General features: G+C 45.1%; 1 protein-coding gene across 1 annotated transcript in view; it reads right to left on the reverse strand.

Annotated features, from left to right (window-relative positions):
- The window catches only part of camk1da (calcium/calmodulin-dependent protein kinase 1Da), a 475,456-nt gene that overhangs the window by 40,658 nt on the left and 413,536 nt on the right, over positions 1–21,262 (reverse strand). Inside the window, exon 7 of the mRNA XM_043714161.2 lies at positions 2,418–2,530. Coding sequence (XP_043570096.1) covers positions 2,418–2,530 — 113 coding nt within the window. The remainder of the gene's footprint in view (positions 1–2,417; positions 2,531–21,262) is intronic.

A 21,262-nucleotide genomic window follows, 5' to 3' on the forward strand; every position in this document is an offset into this window, starting at 1 on the left:
AAGCTAATGATCTCTCAAGCCAGGTCTCACTCTGGGATTGGATCTCTCCTCTATTACCGTCAGCGGAGATCATACACTTTACTGTGGACTTGGTTCTGAGCAGTTACTAAAGGACGCATCAGAGGTTGGGCTAGCACTGGTGGGAGGAGGTTCAGTTTGTTCATGAATAAGTTGATCAAACCCTAAGAGATTCAGATTCAGAATATGACACAATAATCCCTATTAAAAATACAATTGTACAGACATTAAACCTGGACTGGGTTTGGTTGCGACAAGTGGTTGAATGGTCATTCGCAAATCATTCCCTGAACTTCTGCATTAGAAAGATTTCCTCTCTTAAGAATTGATGCACTTGTTTCTTTCTAGTTGATGACCTGGAACTGTTTAAATTTTATTGCATAGAATTTTGACAATAAAATATTTAACACATAAATATGAAACTTGTTTACCATAGAGGCTTGTGCTTTTGTTAAAATGGGACAAAAAGAATATACATGAATGTGTGTAGAGCTAAAAGTGTTTGAACGCTAATACTGACACAGCATATGTCAGGACAAAGACTTTCAGTGACTGTAGATGATGATACAATCAGCTAAATCAACACTGTAGTGAGGAGAGATCAAATTTTTTGACATTTTGTGATGAGTGATTCACATTTCCGGACTCCCTTATACTCTTCCAGAATCTAAAAACCCACAGTCAGCAGCGACATGGAATATTTATCTCTTTTTCTGGATGCTTCAGCCTCTGGACATCAACATTATCCAGATTAAAACAGGCAGTTTAATCAGTATTCCTGTCCAGCTTGGAGTTTTGGATTTTGGACTAGTAGCGCGTGAATTTTCTGTGTATGTGAAGAGGTTTAATGATTAACTTGTAAATATTTCTCTAGCCTTGGTTACTTCTTTTAGCAAAACAGCATGAGGTAGATAGTTCTTGGAGGCTAATGGGAATTTGCTTTCCTTGGGTAAGCTTTATGAGTGACCACAGTAACAGTGTGGTGCACTGACTTTAGTTAGAAAGTTCTGGAATTTTTTTTTAACTCGGAGAAAACATTACAGTTTGGCAAACTTTTTAGTTTCAGTTTGACAGCTTTGTGGAAGTCTTGGTTGAAGATGAATGTGTCGAACAATTGGTCCTGATGAAAGATGATCTAGGATTGTTTAGAAAAAGGTCACGTCAGTATAAACAGTTTAGTTTGAAAGTCCCAGACCAGAGGTGATTGGTTAAAACTCTGGAGGAATTATGTGAAGCTGAGTAAGTCTAAACTCAGTTGTATTCAGACTCAAGAAGAGGCCATCAGGTGTTCCAGATGGAGAACTGAAGCCCCCAATAAATTAATTTAACAGAGGTGATAGAAAAGGGAATTCTCTCTAGTACGAAGTGTAAGGAATTAATAGCATTATATTTTACTGCATGTTTCAAAATCTTTAAATTTTGGTTAAATGTGAATAGTTTGGTTTTGTTCTATTTTGACTTTCATTTCATGTTCATAGTAAACAGTTTTACCGTTTAACAAAATCTGAAACATTGCATGCTTGTGTTTCATTGAGAGACTACCTTGGTAAAATAAAATAAAACAAAATATGATCTATCAAGCCAGATTTCTGTTTGGGATCGGATTTGTCCAGGTGTAACATCAGTTGCAATCTTGTCAACAAGATTAAACAAGCATCCGGCTTTTCACTGGCTTGTTTTGCATCAGAAATCAGACCTCAGAAAGCAGGCCATTAGATGACACTGAGAAAAAGAACAAAACATAGGACTAAAGAGGCCTTGCTATTGTCGGAAATAAGGATGAGATGTACGGCCATTGTGTCTTGGAGTTCATGACTCCAAACTCTTGTAGCTTGATCCCATGGGATTTTATATCCCAGAGTTTGGGAAGCCCTGATTACAGGGAGAAAGTGCTGGAGATGCTGGAGACCAAAGTTGAAAAATGTGGTGCTGGAAAAACACAGCAGGCCAGGCAGCTTCAGGAATGAGCCTCATTCCTGAAGAAGGGCTTATGCCCGAAACGTCGATTCTCCTGCTCCTCGGATGATGCCTGGCCTGCTGTATTTTTCCAGCACCACATTTTTCAAGCCCTGATTACAGGCTTGTCAACCCTGCAGAATACCTCCTAGCTTCAAGGTTATTGACCATGGGGAACCACAATGTAATTTTCTGGAAAGTACCCTCCAAGACACAGACTGTGGGTGTCCACCATCATTCCTTACCATTTCATTCTCCCCCTGTCACTGAGTCAATGTCATAGAGTACCTTTACCTAACACCTTTGTGAAGGTGCAATTATCACATTGACAAGATAAACAAAAGATCGGCATCATACTTTCAGGGCAATATGGGGTATATACACCTGTAACCTTTCCAGAACTGCCCACATTATAAGAAACAAAGAAATGTTCTTCAGCATACCAGATTCTGAGATGTCATCCCAGTATGGACAGTCAAATTCATATTCTGCCTTTAATATCTGTTCAAACAGTCTGGAGTCATTTTCATCATAGAATGGAGGGTATCCACATAACCTGCAGAAAAAAATATAACAAAATAGTCAATAATAATTTTGTGGGTTTACATCTTTTTAAAACTCAATAACTAAATTATATAAACAATTATTTGACGAGTGGAAATTAAATGCAGAGCTCGTTGCATGAAAAAACCTTGAAGCTACTCCCTAGTTTCAGACAGCTGGGTTTATGAATATAGAACAGAAAAACTCAGGCACACCAGGAAAGCAGCAAGAGGCAAACTAACAAACTGCACACCATCCTGAGGAGAAAGTGAGGTCTGCAGATGCTGGAGATCAGAGATGGAAATGTGTTGCTGGAAAAGCGCAGCAGGTCAGGCAGCATCTAGGGAACAGGAGAATCGACATTTCGGGCATTAGCCCTTCTTCAGGAATGAGGAAAGTTGGTCCAGCAGGCTAAGATAAAAGATAGGGAGGAGGGACTTGGGGGAGGGGCGTCGGAAATGTGATAGGTGGAAAGAGGTCAAGGTGAGGGTGATAGGTCAGACTAGGGTGGGGGCGGAGAGGTCGGGAAGAAGATTGCAGGTTAGGAAGGCGGTGCTGAATTTGATGGATTTGACTGAGACAGGCTGGGGGGAGGGGAAATGAGGAAACTGGTGAAATCCGAGTTCATCCCTTGTGGTTGGAGGGTTCCTATCCGGAAGATGAGGCATTCTTCCTCCAATCGTCGTTTTGCTGTGGTCTGACGATGGAGGAGTCCAAAGACCTGCATATCCTTGGTGGAGTGGGAGGGGGAATTGAAATGTTGAGCTACAGGGTGGTTGGGTTGGTTGGTCCGGGTGTCCCAGAGGTGTTCTCTGAAACGCTCCGCAAGTAGGCGGCCTGTCTCCCCAATATAGAGGAGGCCACATCGGGTACAAAGGATGCAATAGATGATATGTGTGGAGGTACAGGTGAATCTGTGGCGGATATGGAACTTCCGATGTGGCCTCCTCTATATTGGGGAGACAGGCCGCCTACTTGCGGAGCGTTTCAGAGAACACCTCTGGGACACCCGGACCAACCAACCCAACCACCCTGTAGCTCAACATTTCAATTCCCCCTCCCACTCCACCAAGGATATGCAGGTCTTTGGACTCCTCCATCGTCAGACCACAGCAAAACGACGATTGGAGGAAGAACGCCTCATCTTCCGGCTAGGAACCCTCCAACCACAAGGGATGAACTCGCATTTCACCAGTTTCCTCATTTCCCCTCCCCCCAGCCTGTCTCAGTCAAATCCATCAAATTCAGCACCGCCTTCCTAACCTGCAATCTTCTTCCCGACCTCTCCGCCCCCACCCCAGTCTGACCTATCACCCTCACCTTGACCTCTTTCCACCTATCACATTTCCGACGCCCCTCCCCCAAGTCCCTCCTCCCTATCTTTTATCTTAGCCTGCTGGACCTACTTTCCTCATTCCTGAAGAAGGGCTAATGCCCGAAACGTCGATTCTCCTGTTCCCTAGATGCTGCCTGACCTGCTGCGCTTTTCCAGCAACACATTTCCATCGCACACCATCCTGACTATGATTCGGAGATGCCGGTGTTGGACTGGGGTGTACAAAGTTAAAAATCACACAACACCAGGTTATAGTCCAACAGGTTTAATTGGAAGCACACTAGCTTTCGGAGCGACGCTCCTTCATCAGGTGATTGTGGAGGGCTCGATCGTAACACAGAATTCCTGACTAGGAACTATATTGGCTGTTCCTTCACTGTGGCTGGGTTGAAATAGAGTTATAAAGTCATAAAGATGTACAGCACGGAACCAACCCCTTTAGTCCAACTCATCCATGCCAACCAAATATCCTAAGTTAATCTAGTCCCATTTGCCAGCACTTGGCCCATATCCCTCTAAACCCTTCCTATTCATATACCCATCTAGATGCCTTTTAAATGTTGTAATTGTACCAACCTCCACCACTTCCTCTGGCAGCTCATTCCATACACATACCACCCTCTATGTGAAAATGTTGACCCTTAGGTCACTTTTCAATTTTTTCCCTCTCACCTTAAACCTATGCCCTCTAGTTTTGAACTCCCCTACCCTGGAAAAAAAAGGACTTGGTCTATTCACCTTATCCATGCCCCTCATCATTTTATAAACCTCTATAAGGTCACCCCTCAGCCTCTGACGCTCCAGGGAAAACAGCCCCAGCCTGTCCAACCACTCTTTACAGCTCGAACCCTCCAACATCCTTCCTATAGAAGGGAGATTGTGGTATTTCGAAAGTGGCCTAACCAATGTCCTGTACAGCCGCAACATGACCTCCCAACTCCTGCACTCCATGCACAGACCAGTAAAGGCAGATTCTGGAATTGCGGCTCTGATCTGACTCTGGATGTATCTGTACTTTATGGATGGAAGTGGGTCAAGAAGGTGACTCACCACCACCTTCTCAAAGGCAGTTAAATATGGGCAATAAATGGGAGAAAGTGAGGACTGCAGATGCTGGAAATCAGAGTCAAGACTGTGGTGCTGGAAAAGCACAGCAGGAGAGGCAGCATCCGAGGAGCAGAGTGACTTATGTCGATTCTCTTGCTCCTTGGATGCTGCCTGACCTTTCCAGCACCACGCTCTCGACTATGGGCAATAAATGCTGATCCATCCAGTCACATCCTGTGAAATAAGTAAACTGCTAGATGCTAAACACAATAGAAAGTTAAATCCTGATCTCCCTTTCAAATTGAACAATGATTGCAGGACATTGTTATAAACTGGCAAGTTCAGAATTGACATCAATTAATTCTTTCCTTTACAAACTGATTAATATTGCAAATGATGTCCCAGATAAATGAGTGGAGACCAAAAGTCTGGAACCATCAAGAGGCTGCAATGGGTGACATAATTTCCTCTAGAAAGATAAAGTGAGCCAATTGGTGTCCATAATTTGTGTTTTTTAAAAATAAAATGATGAATATAAACAAACCTCAGTTAAACTCCACAGAAGGCAATGTCTACAGTACCAACTGACAGCATGTCTACGTTCAGGTACGCAGGGTCAGCTTCTCTCCTTTGCTTTAGCTACTGTCTGCTGTACAGTCAGACGGCTGCAGAATTTACAGCTGGTGCAATTTGGAAAGGATAAGCCTGATGAAAACTGGAAATGCCACTTTACCTGGAATCTTGCCCTGTGAAGACAAGCTTCCAAATGTTTATAGGCCAGTTGAAGAAACACTCAGAACATTGGGAGCTTAAGTAGCTGCAGTTGATTTGAGGGCAGCTTTAAACATTATTTTTTAATAAAACCATTCAGACAATATTACAACATTCCTCTGTGGCAGATGGGACTTGAACCCAAAACATCTCGTTCAGAGGTCAAAGTAAAGTCTCCATTGTCATAGAGTCATACAGCACAGAAATAGACCCTTCGGTCCAACTCATCCATGCCGACCCAATATCCTAACCTAATCTAGTCCCATTTGCCAGCACCTGGCCCATATCCCTCTAAACCCTTCCTATTCATATCCCCATCCAGATGCCTTTTAAGTATTGTAATTGTACCAGCCACCATCACTTCCTCTGGCAGCTCATTCCATACATGCACCACACTTTGCGTGAAAAAAAAATGCCCCTTAGGTCTCTTTTATATCTTTCCCCTCTCACCCTAAACCTATACCCTCTAGTTCTGGACTCCCCGACCCCAGGGAAAAGACTTTGTCGATTTACCCTATCTACACCCATCATGATTTTATAAACCTCTATAAGGTCACCCCTCAGACTCCAATGCTCCAGGGAAAACAGCTCCAGCTTATTCAGCCTCTCCCTATAGCTCAAGTCCTCCAACCCTGGCAACATCCTTGTAATGTTTAACTGAACACAGCCCTACCAGACCGTAGGGCTGCTCCTGTATCAGAGAGGGTCAGTACAGCCTCAGGTGAGGGGAGAGGCTGAGAAGAAAGGAAGGTTCATGTTAACCTTAGCCAGAGCAGGAATTGAACCCATAAAATAGATGTTACTCTGCACCACAAACCAGCCATCCAGTGAACCTAGCTAAGAGGCACAATCACTACACCAGCATGGCCCCTAAAATGACTTATCTGAGGCCTGTGATAACACACCACTGTAGAAAGTGGGTGATTTGAACTCAGAGGTGGGGCCACTACCACTGTGGCATGATCTGATGCAGATTGGTGCAACCTTGTTCCATCAATGGAATCTAAGAGGCAGCTGATAATTACTCTTAAACTCCTCAATTAATGCAAGTGATCTGAAGGAACAGTATCGTTGTAATTGCTAATTGGCACAAATTGCAAAATGAGTCAATGGCACCACTCGTGAAAAATTTCACAATGTTCCTACAATTTCAGGGTTTCCGTCCTCCAAAACTGCTTATCACAATCAGGAGGAATTTTCCTTTTGCTCAGCTAAAGCCCTGGGCACAATGATTCAGGATACACTAATGCAGCAAATTCACAGCAAGGGTAAAATCTGTAGCAAGCGCTACAGTATCCAGCCCATGGGACATCAATGGACAGGAGTTTGACAGAAGTATTTTGTTAACCATACTTGGACATGAAATTACAAAGCAATTCTTTCGTAATTGGCAAATGTTGCTGAAATTAAAAGCATGAAGTCCAGAGCTTGTAAGTTGTCCTTTTCCTGATCTAACCGAAATTTAATTTTATCAGAGAGATGGAAAAAGATTTAATTTGCTTTCTGTCTTCTCCCATTCCAAAGCAATCAAGTCATCAGATTATGCTAAAGACACAGCTCCTTTTACATACTTGTTCTGTGTGAAAGCCATCAAATTTCCATGGCTTAAACAAAGAAGACATATAAAGCAAAGGAAGACTTGCATTTATATACAGTCCAGTTCTTCTATAACATGATGGCTGCGTTCTTGTGCAACTGCGCATTAGAGAAAAATGATGCTTTAGAAACAGCACTTAAACTGTTGGTGATATAATCACATTTTAGCCAACACATGTTTTAAAAATTTGCATTTTAGAGACAGCGTCCCCAATTTGTCAATCACGTTACAGCGAATTCGTATTAACAAAACACATGCTATAGCAGAATGACCTTCAGTGTCTATCACTACCTCAGGGTATCTCCAGCAGTGAAGTACTTTGGAAGTGCACTCTCAGAGTCCAGTCACATGATCATGCACAAACTGGTGAAGACTGGTCCACTCCTGGAGCTAAGATGTTTGCTGTAGGTCCTGGGAATAAGCACTGAATAATCGATCATTACAGGGTCGCAATGGAAGGGCTGGGGCAGGCAAATGGAGCCTGGATCTTTCTGCCCAGAACGCAATTCCAGTGAATACATGAGGGGGGTGGGGGGTGGGGGGGAAGTCCCACCCCACTGCTGCCTAGTTACTTAGCCTTCCCACTTACACGTCCACCACTTCCAAGAGGGGAAGGTTCTGCCCTTTGCTTTTAAATAACTGTTTAAACATCAGAGCTGCAGAGATGGTAAATTCTACCCAGTAATGAATACATACAGACAAAACACACTTCACTGAATTTAGGATGCTGACTCCGTGAAAGGTTAATTAAAAACACTTGATTGCATTTTAGCTGTTTTGATTTAAAATTAAGTTCCAAATCCCACAAACATTTGACAGAGTGCAAATCATGTGGATGAGGATGTCAAGTGATTCTGGATATAGAGTCATAGAGATGTACATCATGGAAACAGACCCTTCGGTCCAACTCGTCCATACCGACCAGATATCCCAACCTAATCTAGTTCCAGTTGCCAGCACTTGGCCCATATCCTTCTAAACCCTTCCTATTCATATACCCAGCCAGATGCCTCTTAAATGTTTCAATTGTACCAACCTCTTCCACTTCCTCTGGCAGCTCATTCCATACATGCACCACCCTCTGCGTGAAAACGTTGCCCCTTAGGTCCCTTTTAAATGTTTTGCCCTTCTCACCCTAAACCTATGCCCTCTAGTTCTGGACTCCCCCACCCCAGGGAAAAGACTTTGTCTATTTACCCTATCCATGCCCCTCATAATTTTGTAAACCTCTATAAGGTCACCCCTCAGCCTCCGACGCTCCAGGGAAAACAGCCCCAGCCTGTTCAGCCTCTCCCTAGAGCTCAAATCATCCAACCTTGGCAACATCCTTTTAAATCTTTTCTGAACCCTTTCAAGTTTCACAACATCTTTCCGATAAGAAGGAGACCAGAATTGCACACAATATTCCAAAAATGGCCAAGCCAATGTCCTGTACAGCTGCAACATGACCGCCCAACTCCTGTATTCAGTACTCTGACCAATAAAGGAAAGCATACCAAACACCTTCTTCACTATTCTATCTAACTGCGACTCCACTTTCAAGGAGCTATGAACCTGTACTCCAAGGTCTCTTTGTCCAGCAACACTCCCTAGGACCTTACCATTAAGTGTATAAGTCCTGCTAAGATTTGCTTTCCCAAAATGCAGCACCTCGCATTTATCTAAATTAAACTCCATCTGCCACTCCTCAGCCCATTGGCCCCTTTGGTCAAGATCCTGTTGTAATCTGAGGCAACCTTCTTCGCTGTCCACTACACCTCCAATTTTGGTCTCATCTGCAAACTTACTAGACCTCCTATGTTCTTTTACATAAATGACGAAAAGCAGTGGACCCAGCACTGATCATTGTGGCACTCCACTGGTCACAGGCCTCCAGTCTGAAAAACAACCCTCCATTACCAGTGCTTCGCTGGAGCACTGCAGCAAGCCTGACACAGAGATGCTGGCCGGGGACAAGATGGGGTGTGGAAGAAGCAGGCAATAGGAAGCTCAGGGTCATCTTGTGGACAGACCGTAGATGAATGACTGTGAACAAGAAAAACGACCAGAACAGAAATCCTTTCAGAGAGAGGAGCCAGACCGCTTCAAGGTGAGAACCGCTGGAAAAGCTGTGGCACTGAACTTAGCCAGCATGGGCCTTTTTATGCAGAATTTAACTTCTGGTCAGAAGGGGGTAGGAATCTCCCCAGTGCCAACCTGCTTGATTTTCTGTTATATCACCTTTCCTGCTGCATCTTGGGTGGAAGCATTCCAGCCTTAGGCCATCAGTTACGTTATCCCAGAGTTGTTTCAACCTCAGTGCTTCCTCCTCCCCCATCTTTGGAGTCTAAAGTTTTCAGCACCATTCAGTTCAGGTGTGATGTGCTGAATGGCCTGTACCTGTGCTGTACTGTTCTTTGTTCTTATTTGAAAGTATCTGATTATTCATTCGGTTTAAATGATCGCCTTCATTCGGACAGCATAAAGACATGGATGCACACTGATAGTTTCTGGACCTATCTATGCTATTGTCTGCTTGTTGGCAGTTGATCATTAACTATGCTCATATCATGTTATAATCAATAGTTAGTAAGTGATTCCTCACATATCCCACATATAAAAGGTCTGGAGTATTGACATCCATTTTTGAACTGAATGTCACTCAAAAATGCATAAGTTGATTAATTCACATTCAGCTGGGAATAATTTCAAGGTCAGGGTTCAGAGGTTGCTGACAAACTACTATGTTTAAGCTGTCAAGTGCTGAGGCATTTAAACTCTCCAGGAAGACTCCACCGTGCAATTAAATGCAAACATACAATTCTTGCCTTTCTCATAATTATTATCAACGCCAAACTCAACTGCAAACGTGGAATATCGCTTTCCATGTTAAATAATTTCCATCTCTTCAGCAACTCTGATTTCTTTGAAGTATCTTTTTCCAACTTGTTGGCCTCTCTTTCACAAGGTGTTGCCATTTTATTGGCTAAGGATCTTGATACTAAGATCTGTCCCCCAAGTGTGCCCCTCCCACATTCAGCTGGGACAGTGGTTGCTAAGGTGTTTGACCAGAGAAAAATCGGAACAGAAGGAGGACATTCAGCCCATTGTGCCTGTTTCAGCATTCAATGAGATCAAGGCTGGTCAGTACCTACCTCCATTCACCTGCCTTCGTCCCATACTCCTTAATAAATTTGTCCATGAAGTATCTGTCAATCTCTGTTTCAGAATTAATCATTGATCTGGCATCGAGTGCCATTCTCAGAGGAAGGAAGCAAATATCAACCACCCTGGAAAATTGTTTTATAGTCTCACTTCTGGAAGGCTTTTTCTGAACCTTAGACTATGCTTCCATGGCCTTCGCTGCTCAGTTATTCCGATCTGTTCCCCTCATCTAGGGATCTTCAATCAGATTGCACCAAATTCCAGAGAGTATATTAGTCTCGTCTCTCCTCATTACTGGAGATCAGATATTATTTGGATACTTCACACACTCTCCAAAGCCAATACAACATTCTTAAGGAGTGGTGCCCACAGCTACTCACCAATATTCCAATGTGTGCAAAACAGGAGGGACTGCAACCAATCTCAATCCCATTCTCACTCAAGGTCCACCTTCCACCTTGAATCACTGGGAGGTGATGGGGAGTAGGATCCTTGGTTGGAATTTCCCTTCTGTTTCCTGTCCCTCACACAGGGCACTGAGTTCGACTCACAAGAGGAAGTGGTGAATAGTGGTACATCACAGGACTAGTAATCCGAAGTCCCAGGTTAATGCTCTGGGAACATGTTTAACAAACTCACGATGGCAGATGGCAAAACGCGAATTCAAAATCAACCTTGGATCAAAAAAAAAGCTGGTCTAGTAGAGAATTTGCACTTACTGTCAATTCTCGTAAAAGCCCATCTGATCCTTTACAGAAGGAAATCTCCTGACCTAACCTGGTCTGGCCTATATGTTACATTGAATCCATAGCAATTGGGTTGGCTTTCTGGGTAATTAGGGACGGGCAACAAATGCTGCTTGAGCATAGCCCACATCCCATGAATAAATTAAAAAACAGTTTAAAGCAGACTGTTTAATTGAACATAGAACAGTACAGCCCTTAGGTCCACCATATTTGTGCCAACCAAGATGGCATTTTAAACCAATCCCATTTGCCTGGACATGGTTCATATCTCTCTATTCCCTGCCTGCCTGCCCGTCTGTCTAAATGCCACTTAAATATTGCTATCTGCTTCGGCCACCTCCCCTGGCACTCTGTTCCAGACACCTACTACTCTCTGTGTTAAAAAACTTGTCTCGCAGATTTCCTTTAAACTTTCCCCTCTTACCTCTAACCTATGCCCCCAAGGACTTGACATTTCCAGCCTGCAATAAAGACTCTGACTATCTTCCACCGACACCCTCCTTCGACTGACCGAACTGGTCCCTTCCACCGACACCCTCCTTCGACTGACCGAACTGGTCCTCACCCTGAACAACTTTTCTTTCCAATCCTCCCACTTTCTCCAAACAAAAGGAGTAGCCATGGGCACCCGCATGGGCCCCAGCTATGCCTGCCTCTTCGTAGGGTATGTGGAACAATCCATCTTCCGCAACTACACTGGCCCCACCCCCCATCTTTTCCTTCGCTACATTGATGACTGTATCGGCGCTACCTCGTGCTCCCACGAGGAGGTTGAACAGTTCATCCACTACACTAACACCTTCCACCCCAACCTCAAATTCACCTGGACAGTCTCGGACTCCTCCCTCCCCTTCCTAGACCTTTCTGTTTCTATCTCAGGCGACCGAATCAACACGGACATCTACTACAAACCTACCGACTCCCACAGCTACCTGGACTACACCTCCTCCCATCCTGCCCCCTGTAAAAACGCCATCCCATTCTCCCAATTCCTTCGTCTCCGCCGCATCTGCTCCCAGGAGGACCAGTTCAAAATACGTACAACACAGATGGCCTCCTTCTTCAAGGACCGCAATTTCCCCCCCCGACGTGGTCGACGGTGCCCTCCACCGCATCTCCTCCACTTCCCGCTCCTCCGCCCTTGAGCCTCGCCCCTCCAACTGCCACCAGGACAGAACCCCACTGGTCCTCACCTACCACCCCACCAATCTCCATGTACAGCGCATCATCCGCCGTCACTTCCGCCACCTCCAAACAGACCCCAGCACCAAGGATATATTTCCCTCCCCTCCCCTATCAGCTTTCCGTAGAGACCACTCCCTCCGCGACTCCCTTGTCAGATCCACACCCCCCACCGACCCAACCTCCACTCCCGGCACCTTCCCTTGCAACCGCAGGAGGTGCAACACTTGCGCCCACACCTCCCCCCTCACTTCTCTCCAAGGCCCCAAAGGGAACTTCCATATCCGCCACAGATTCACCTGCACCTCCACCCACATCATCTACTGCATCCGCTGCAGCCGGTGTGGCCTCCTCTATATTGGGGAGACAGGCCGCCTACTTGCGGAGCGATTCAGAGAGCACCTCTGGGCCACCCGGACGAACCAACCCAACCAACCTGTAGCACAGCATTTCAACTCCCCCTCCCACTCCACCGAGGATATGCAGGTCATTGGACTCATCCACCGCCAAATCACAACAACTCGACGGTCGGAGGAGGAGCGTCTTATCTTCCGACTGGGAACCCTCCAACCACAGGGGATGAACTTGGACTTCACCAGTTTCTTCATCCCCCCTCCCCCCACTTTGTCTCAGCCGGATCCCTCCAGCCCGGCACCGCCTTCCTGACCTGCAGTCTTCTTCCTGACCTCTCCGCCTCCATCCTACTCCGACCTATCACCCTCACCTTGACCTCTTTCCACCTATCACATTTCCAACGCCCCTCCTCCAAGTCCCTCCTCCCTACCTTTTATCTTCTCCTGCTGAACACTCTCTGCTCATTCCTGAAGAAGGGCCTGTGCCCGAAACGTCGAATCTCCTGTTCCCTGGATGCTGCCTGACCTGCTGTGCTGTTCCAGCAATAAAGTTTCAACTTTGATCTCCAGCATCTGCAGACCTCACTTTCTCCTCTGACTATCTACCCTATCCATGCTTTTCATAACTTTGTACACTTCTGGCAGGTTGCCACCTCAGCCTCCAACGCTCGAGTGAAAATAATCCAATTTTGTCCAACCCCTCCTGATAGCTAATACACTCCAATCCAGACAACATCCTCTTTTGCACCCTCTCCAAAGCCCCCACATCCTTCCTATAGTGTGGAGACCCAGAGCTGTACACAATACTCCAAATATGGCCTAACAAAAGGTTTATACAGCTGCATTAAGACTTTCCAGCGCCTATAATCAATACTCCGACTGAAAAAGACAAGCATGCTATTTGCCTTCCTTACCACCTTATCCACTTGTGATGCCACTTTCAGGGAGCTATAGACTTGCACCCTGAGATCCCTCTGTATATCAATGCTCCTAAAGCTCCTGCCATTTACTGTATACTGTTCTCGACAAGGTTCCCCATGGGAGACTGATTAGCAAGGTTAGCTCTCATGGAATACAGGGAGAACTAGCCATTTGGATACAGAATTGGCTCAAAGGTAGAAGACAGAGGGTGGTGGTGGAGGGTTGTTTTTCAGACTGGAGGCCTGTGACCAGTGGAGTGCCACAAGGATCGGTGCTGGGTCCTCTACTTTTTGTCATTTACATAAATGATTTGGATGTGAGCATAAGAGGTATAGTTAGTAAGTTTGCAGATGACACCAAAATTGGAGGTGTAGTGGACAGCGAAGAGGGTTACCTCAGATTACAACAGGATCTAGACCAGATGGGCCAATGGGCTGAGAGGTGACAGATGGAGTTTAATTCAGATAAATGCGAGGTGCTGCATTTTGGGAAAGCAAACCTTAGCAGGACTTATACACTTAACAGTAAGGTCCTAGGGAGTGCTGCTGAACAAAGAGACCTTGGAGTGCAGGTTCATAGCTCCTTGAGTGCACCGAATACATTCTGCCCCATCTAAGGCCCTGACACCAAGGGGGTCCCAGTCAATACTGGGGAAGTTAAAATCACCCACTACAACAACCCTATTGTTTTTACATCTTTCCATGAGCTGCTTATATATCTGTTCCTCTATCTCCTGCTGGCTGAGGGGGAGGCCTAGAGATCAACCCCATCACAGTGACTGCACCTTTCTTATTCCCGAGTTCTATCCATGTGGCCTCATTGGATAAACCTTCCAAGATGACCTCTCGTGGTGCAGATATGATATACCCCTTAATCAGTAATGCATCTCCCCAGCCCTTTTACATCCATCTCCAACACGTCTGAAACATCTAAATCCTAGAATATTGAGCTACCAGTCCTGTCCTTCTCTCAACCAAATTTCTGTAATGGCTACAACATCATGCCATGTACTCATCCAGACTCGAAGCTCATCTACCTGACCTACTATACTGTTTACGTTGACATTAACACACTTCAGGCTGCCAGTGCTGCTGTGTTCACTAACCTGAGTCAAGATTAGAGTGGTGCTAGAAAAGCACAGCAGGTCAGGCATCATCCAAGGAGCAGGAAAATCGACGTTTCGGGCAAAAGCCCTTCATCAGAATCTTCTTCAGCATTCCTTATGAAGGGCTTTTGCTTGAAACGTCGATTTTCCTGCTCCTCGGATGCTGCCTGACCTGCTGTGCTTTTCCAGCACCACTCTAATCTTGACTCTAATCTCCAGCATCTGCAGTCCCCACTTTCACCGTGTTCACTAAGCTGGCCCTGCCTGTTCTTCCTCTTAGACTTGACTTAACCTCTACCTTCTCCTCAATAACTCCATATGCTGACCTCCTGCACTGGTTTCCATCCCCACCACATTAGTTTAAACCCTCCCGACTGACACTAGTAAACCTCCCTGCCAGGATATTGGTGCCCCTGCAGTTTAGGTGCGACTTGTCCTTCTTCTATAGGTCCCATCTGCCCTGGACAAGATCTGAATGATGAACATGCCTAAAGACTACCCTCCTACACCAGATCTTTAGCCATGCATTCAACTCTATTATCATCCTATTTCTGGCTTCACACAGGGAGTAATTCTGAGATCACAACTCTAGAGGTCCTGCTTTTCAACTTTTAATCTAACCCCCTAAATTTGTAGGACTCATCTCTCTTCCTGCCGATGTCATTAGTACCAACATGGACCACAACCTCTGGCTGTTCATCCTACCCTTTCAGAATATCCTACGCTCACTCAAGCATCCTTGGCCCTGGCACCAGGGAGGCAACACACCATCCCAGAATCTTGCTCACAGCCACAGAAACTGCTCTATGCCCCTGATTACAGTCCCCTATCACTAACACTAGCCTACACTTTGACCATCTTTGCTGTACAGGAGAGCCGGTTATGGTGCCACTGACTGCTGCTGCTGCTTTCCCAGTGAGGCCATTCCCTCCAGCAGTATCCAAAACGGTATACTAGTTTGAGATGAGAATAGCTCCAGGAGACTCCTGCGATTCTTGCTTACCTATCGCTGCTGGCAGTCACCCAGTTTCAACTGAAGTGAGTTGATCAAAGAGCACGCACAATGAAATGAGGAGCTACACTTGTCTTGAGAGCTCAGGAGTACATCATCGAGTCATACAGATGTACAGCATGGAAACAGACCCTTCTGTCCAACTTGTCCATGCCGACCAGATATCCCACCCCAATCTAGTCCCATTTGCCAGCACCCGGCCCATATCCCTCCAAACCCTTCCTATTCATATACCCATCCAAATGCTTTTTAAATGTTGCAATTGTACCATCCTCCACCACTTCCTCTGGCAGTTCATTCCATACACGTACCACCCTCTGAGTGAGAAAGTTGCCCCTTAGGTCCCTTTTAAGTCATTCCCCTCTCACCCTACACCTGTGCCCTCTAGTTCTGGACACACCCCACTCCAGGGAAAAGACTTTGTCTATTTATCCTATCCATGTCTCTCATGATTTTATAAACTTCTATAAGGCCACCCCTCAGCCTCCGACAGTTCAGGGAAAACAGCCCCGGCCTATTCAACCTCTCCCTGCAGCTCAAATCCTCCAACCCTGGCAACATCCTTGTAAATCTTTTCTGAACCCTTTCAAGTTTCACAACATCCTTCTGATAGGAGAGTGACCAGAACTGCATACAATATTCCAAAAGTACACTGAACAGGAAAATATCCCACGAATTCATTCAGGCAGCACACAAGTAATGCATTAGAAAGATTTGTGAGCAATGTGGAGATGCCTGAGTCAAAGAGTTTATAAATAAACCAGCTGAAAGGACAATGCTGTTTTGCCTTGGCTCCTGCACATATAGAGTTACCAAGGAACACAATTTTATGTCACTTCATTGCTCAGCAGATCGGTGTAGAGCAAAAAGAATCAAAATAATTGAGGCACATGCTTTGCTCCATTTTCCTGGAGATGTCAGAGACTTAGGCTTTAAGAGGAAGAAGATTAAAAGTGAGATTCTCTGGGTGTAAAACAACATCAGTAATGCTTGCACATACAACACATCATTACTGTTTTTCTTCCATTTTTGCCTCCAAATAACCGCCTCGCCAAAAAAAGTTTTTAAAAACCTAAATGTCTTATTTCAACATGAGGTTCCAAGAACTAGTATTGCCCTGAGCTGCAAGGGATCAAAGGTAATTGGCCTTGTGTAGAGTATTATATTGTGGTTTGAGGCATTAATCCAAGTCTGGAATGTTATAAGATTATTTTTCTCTCATTAATCTACAGTCGTCCATATATAGCAATAAGAAACACAAGGGTTTAACCAACTGGCATTGGAAACTGTGATTGTATGGCCAATACTTGACTAAGACAATAGTTTTATAAATTGTGCACATACCAGAACTCACTGTAAGAAGTATATTTGGATCTAAATTTGCTTATATTGTTCACGAAAATGTCAAGTAACTAAATTTAGATATTAGAGTGAAGTAAATAAAATATTTCTGATCCCGATAGAATTTAGAAAATTATGATGCAGAACTCTAATTTGTTCTGATTTAAACATTTTCATACTAATTGTTATCAACAAAGAGGCTTTAGAACAAATCAATTAAACAACATTTGTATCTCTCTGGCTAATATTAATCCCTCAATTAATCTGATGAAAATAGATTATCTACTCACGTCCACGTTTCTACTTGTGAGATCTTTCTATGCACAAATTGTCTGCCAATTTTCCACACTGGTATGATAACCACACTTCGTTATCAATCACTTTGGATCATCCTGATATCGTGAAAGGTGCTATATAAATGCACCTCTTCTTTTGGTTAGAATTAATGGGCCCCGTTTTTATTCATTCAAGGGATGTTGGCATTTATTACTCCTCCCCAATTGCCATGGAGATGGTGGTGGTGAACTGCGTTATTGAACCACTACGTCCATTTACTGTAGCCCATAGTGCTGTTAGTGAGGGAATTCCAGGATTCTGACCCAGTCTGACTGCAGGAAAGGTAATATATTTCCCAGTCAGGATGGTGTGTAGCTTGGAGGGAAATTTATAGGAGGTGGTGTTCCCTGTATCCGCTGCCCTTGTCCTTCCAGATGGAAGTGGTCGAGGGTTTGGAAGGTGCTGTCTGAGGTACCCTGGTGAATTTCTGAAGAGTACATGTAGATAATACGCTCTGCCACCAACTTGCCTTGGTGGTGAAGGGAGTGGATGTTTGTGGATGTGGTGCCAATCAAGTGGGCTGCTTTGTCCTGGATGGTGTTAAGCTTCTTGAGTGTTGTTGGAGCTGCCCTCATCCAGGCAAGTGGGGAGTATTCCATCACACTCCTGGCTTGTGCATTGTAGATGGTGGACAAAAGTAAAAATCACATAACACCGGGTTATAGTCCAACGCATTTATTTGGAAGTACAAGCTTTCAAAGCACTGCTTCTTCATCAGGTGGTTGTTTTGGACAGGCTTTGGGGAGTCAGGAGGTGAGTTACTCGCCGCAGTATTCCTAGCCTCTGACCTACTCTTATAGCCACTGTGTTTATGTGGTGAGTCCAGTTCAGTTTCAGGTCACTAGTAACCCCCAGGATGTTGATCGTAGGGGGGTTCAGCAACAGTAATGTCAATGGGTAGGGGCAGATTCTCCCTTGTTGTACATGGTCATTGCCTGGCATTGGTGTGCAGCAAAAAGTACTTGCCATTTGTCAGTCCAAGCCTGATTATTGTCCAGGTGTTGTTGTATTTGAACATGGGCTGCTTCAGTATCTGACGAGTCACAAATGGTGCTGAACATTGAGCAATCATCTGTGAACATCCCCACTTCTGACCTTATGATGAACAGAAGATCATTGATGAAGCAGCTGAAGATGGTTGGGCCTAGGACACTACCCTGAGGGACTCCTGCAGAGATGTCCTGGAGCTGAGAAGACTGATTGCTAACAACCATAATAATTTTCTTTATGATAATTATGATTCAACCAGCAGAGAGGGTTCCCCCTAATTCCCATTGATTCCAGTTTTGCTAGATTCTAGTGTTGTAACTGTATTGGAACAGCTTGGCTAGGGGAGAGGCAAGTTCTGGAGCCCAAGCCTTCAGTACTATTACTGGAATGTTATCAGGGCCCATATCCATTACATTATTCAGTGTCTCCAACTGTTTCTTGATACCACGTGGAGTGAATCGAATTGGCTGAAGACTGGTATCTGTGATGTGGGGACCACTGGAGGAGGCAGAGATGGATCATCCATTCAGCACTTCAGGCTGAAGATTGCTGCGAAAGCTTCAGCCTTACCTTTTGCACAGTGATATGATGGGCTCTTCCATGAGAACAGGGGATATTTGTGGAGCCTCCTCCTCCACTGAATTGTTTAATTGTCCACCACCATTCCCGACTGGATGTGGCAGGACTGCAGAGCTTGGATCTGATTCATTGGCTGTGGGATCACTTAGCTCTGTCTATCACTTCCTGCTAATGCTGCTGGGATGTAAGTAGTCCTGTTTAGTAGCTTCACCAGGTTGACACCTCATCTTCAGGTATGCCTGGTGCTGCCCCTGGCATGCCCTCCTGCACTCTCCACTGAACCAGGGTTGATCCCCTGGCTTGATGGTAATGGTTGAGTGGGAGTTATGCCAGGCCATCAGGTTACAGATTGTGCTGGAGTACAATTCTGTTGCTGTTGATGGCCCACAGTCTTGAGTTGCTAGATCTGTTTGAAGTCTGTTCCATTTAGCATAGTGATAGTGCCACACAACACGATAGAGGGTATTCTCAATGTGAAGGTGGGATGTAATCTCCATAAGGACTGTGCGGTGGTCACTCTTAACGATACTGTTGTGGACAGATGCATTTGCAGTCGGCAGATTGATAAGGATGAGGTCAGGTATGTTTTTCCTTCTCGTTGGCTCCCTCAGCAACTGCCGCAGACCCAGTCTAGCAGCTACATCCTTGAGGACCTGATCAGCTTGATCAGTAGTGCTGCTATGATGGACATTGAAATCCCCCACCCAGAGTACATTTTGTCCCCTTGCCATCCTCAGTGCTTCCTCCAAGTGTTTTATCAACATGGAGGAGCACTGACTCATCAGCCAAGGGAGAACAGTCCATGGTTATCAGCAGGAGGTTTCCTTACCCATGTTTACTCTGAAGCCATGAGACTTCGTGGGTTCCGGAGAAATACTGAGGAATCCCAGGGCAACTCCCTAACCAATTGCTTCCCACTGTGCTGCCACCTCTGCTGGGTCTGTCCTACCAGTGAGACAGGTCATATCCAGGGATGGTCATGGTGTTAGGAGAAAGTGAGGACTGCAGATGCTGGAGCACCAGAATTGAAAAATGTGGTGCTGGAAAAACACAGCAGGCCAGGCAGCATCCGAAGAGCAGGAGAATTGACGTTTCAGGCATAAGCCCTTCTTCAGGAATGATGGTGATGGTGCTGTCTTGGACGTTGTCTGTAAGGTATGATTCTGTGAGTATGAATGTGTCAGGCTGTTGCTTGACAAGTCTGTGAGACAGCTCTCCCAGTTTAATGTTAAAATTGTTGTCCTTGTTTTTCAAGTCTTCTCTGTCACTGTGATGCCCTTCAACCTGATAACAATCTGAAAGAACCAGACTCCTCTCATTCAGGTCACTGACTCATCCAAGATCATGACCATTCTGCTGTTAGCAGCTGTGTCTTCACTAGCTGAGGCTTAACTCCGAATTACCATCTGAAACTCTCCTCCTTTAAGGTGCTCCTTAAAATCTACTGCTTTGGTCTTGCATTTGACCATCTGTCCTTGCATCTTCTCACATCTCCTCAGCGTCAAATTTTATTGGACAAGCGTTTCTGTGGAGTCATAGAGTCATGATGGTCTAAAACACAGAGAAAGGCCCCTTTGGTCCATTGAGTCTGTACTAGGAACAACAGCCATCTAATCCCATTTCCCAGCACACCTTGTGTGCTTTGGAAATGCAAGTGCACATCTAAATACTTCTACAATGTGATGAGGGTTTCCGACTCTCCCACCCCTACAGTCAGTTCCCAGATTCCACCACCCTCTGGGTGAAAATGTTTCCTCACATCCCTTCCAACCTCCTGCCATTTACCATAATCAGTGCCCCCTGCTCATTGATCCTTCCACCCAGGGGAAAAGGTTCCTTCCAGTTTATCCTGTCTATGTCCCTCATCATTTTAAACATCTCAATCATGTCTCTTTTCAGTCTTCTGTGCTCTAAGGGAAATAATCCCAGTCTGTCCAAACTCTCTTCATCACTGAAACTCTCCAGCCAAGGCAACATCCTGGTAAATCTCCTCTGCACCTTCTCCAGTGCTGTACCAGCCTTCCTATAATGTGGGTTCCCAAACTGCACACAGTACTCTAGCTGTGGTCTAACCAACATTTTAAACATACCAGGCTCTGGGTTAAGTGCTGGAAAATTAAATTAGAATATAGGTTGTTCTGCTATAATGCACGTATTGTCAACGTAAATGCACTGTAAAGCGATTGATGATTTGGAGACACTGTTTCTAAAGCACGCGATTACAGCACCGACATTTTAATACTGTTTCTAAAGCCTGGTTTTTCTATAATACGGGGTTGCACAGG

Source organism: Chiloscyllium plagiosum, unplaced genomic scaffold (assembly GCF_037043375.1).
Source record: "Chiloscyllium plagiosum isolate Xiang-an unplaced genomic scaffold, Cpla_swu_hap1 HiC_scaffold_23, whole genome shotgun sequence".
Classification (NCBI taxonomy): domain Eukaryota; kingdom Metazoa; phylum Chordata; class Chondrichthyes; order Orectolobiformes; family Hemiscylliidae; genus Chiloscyllium; species Chiloscyllium plagiosum.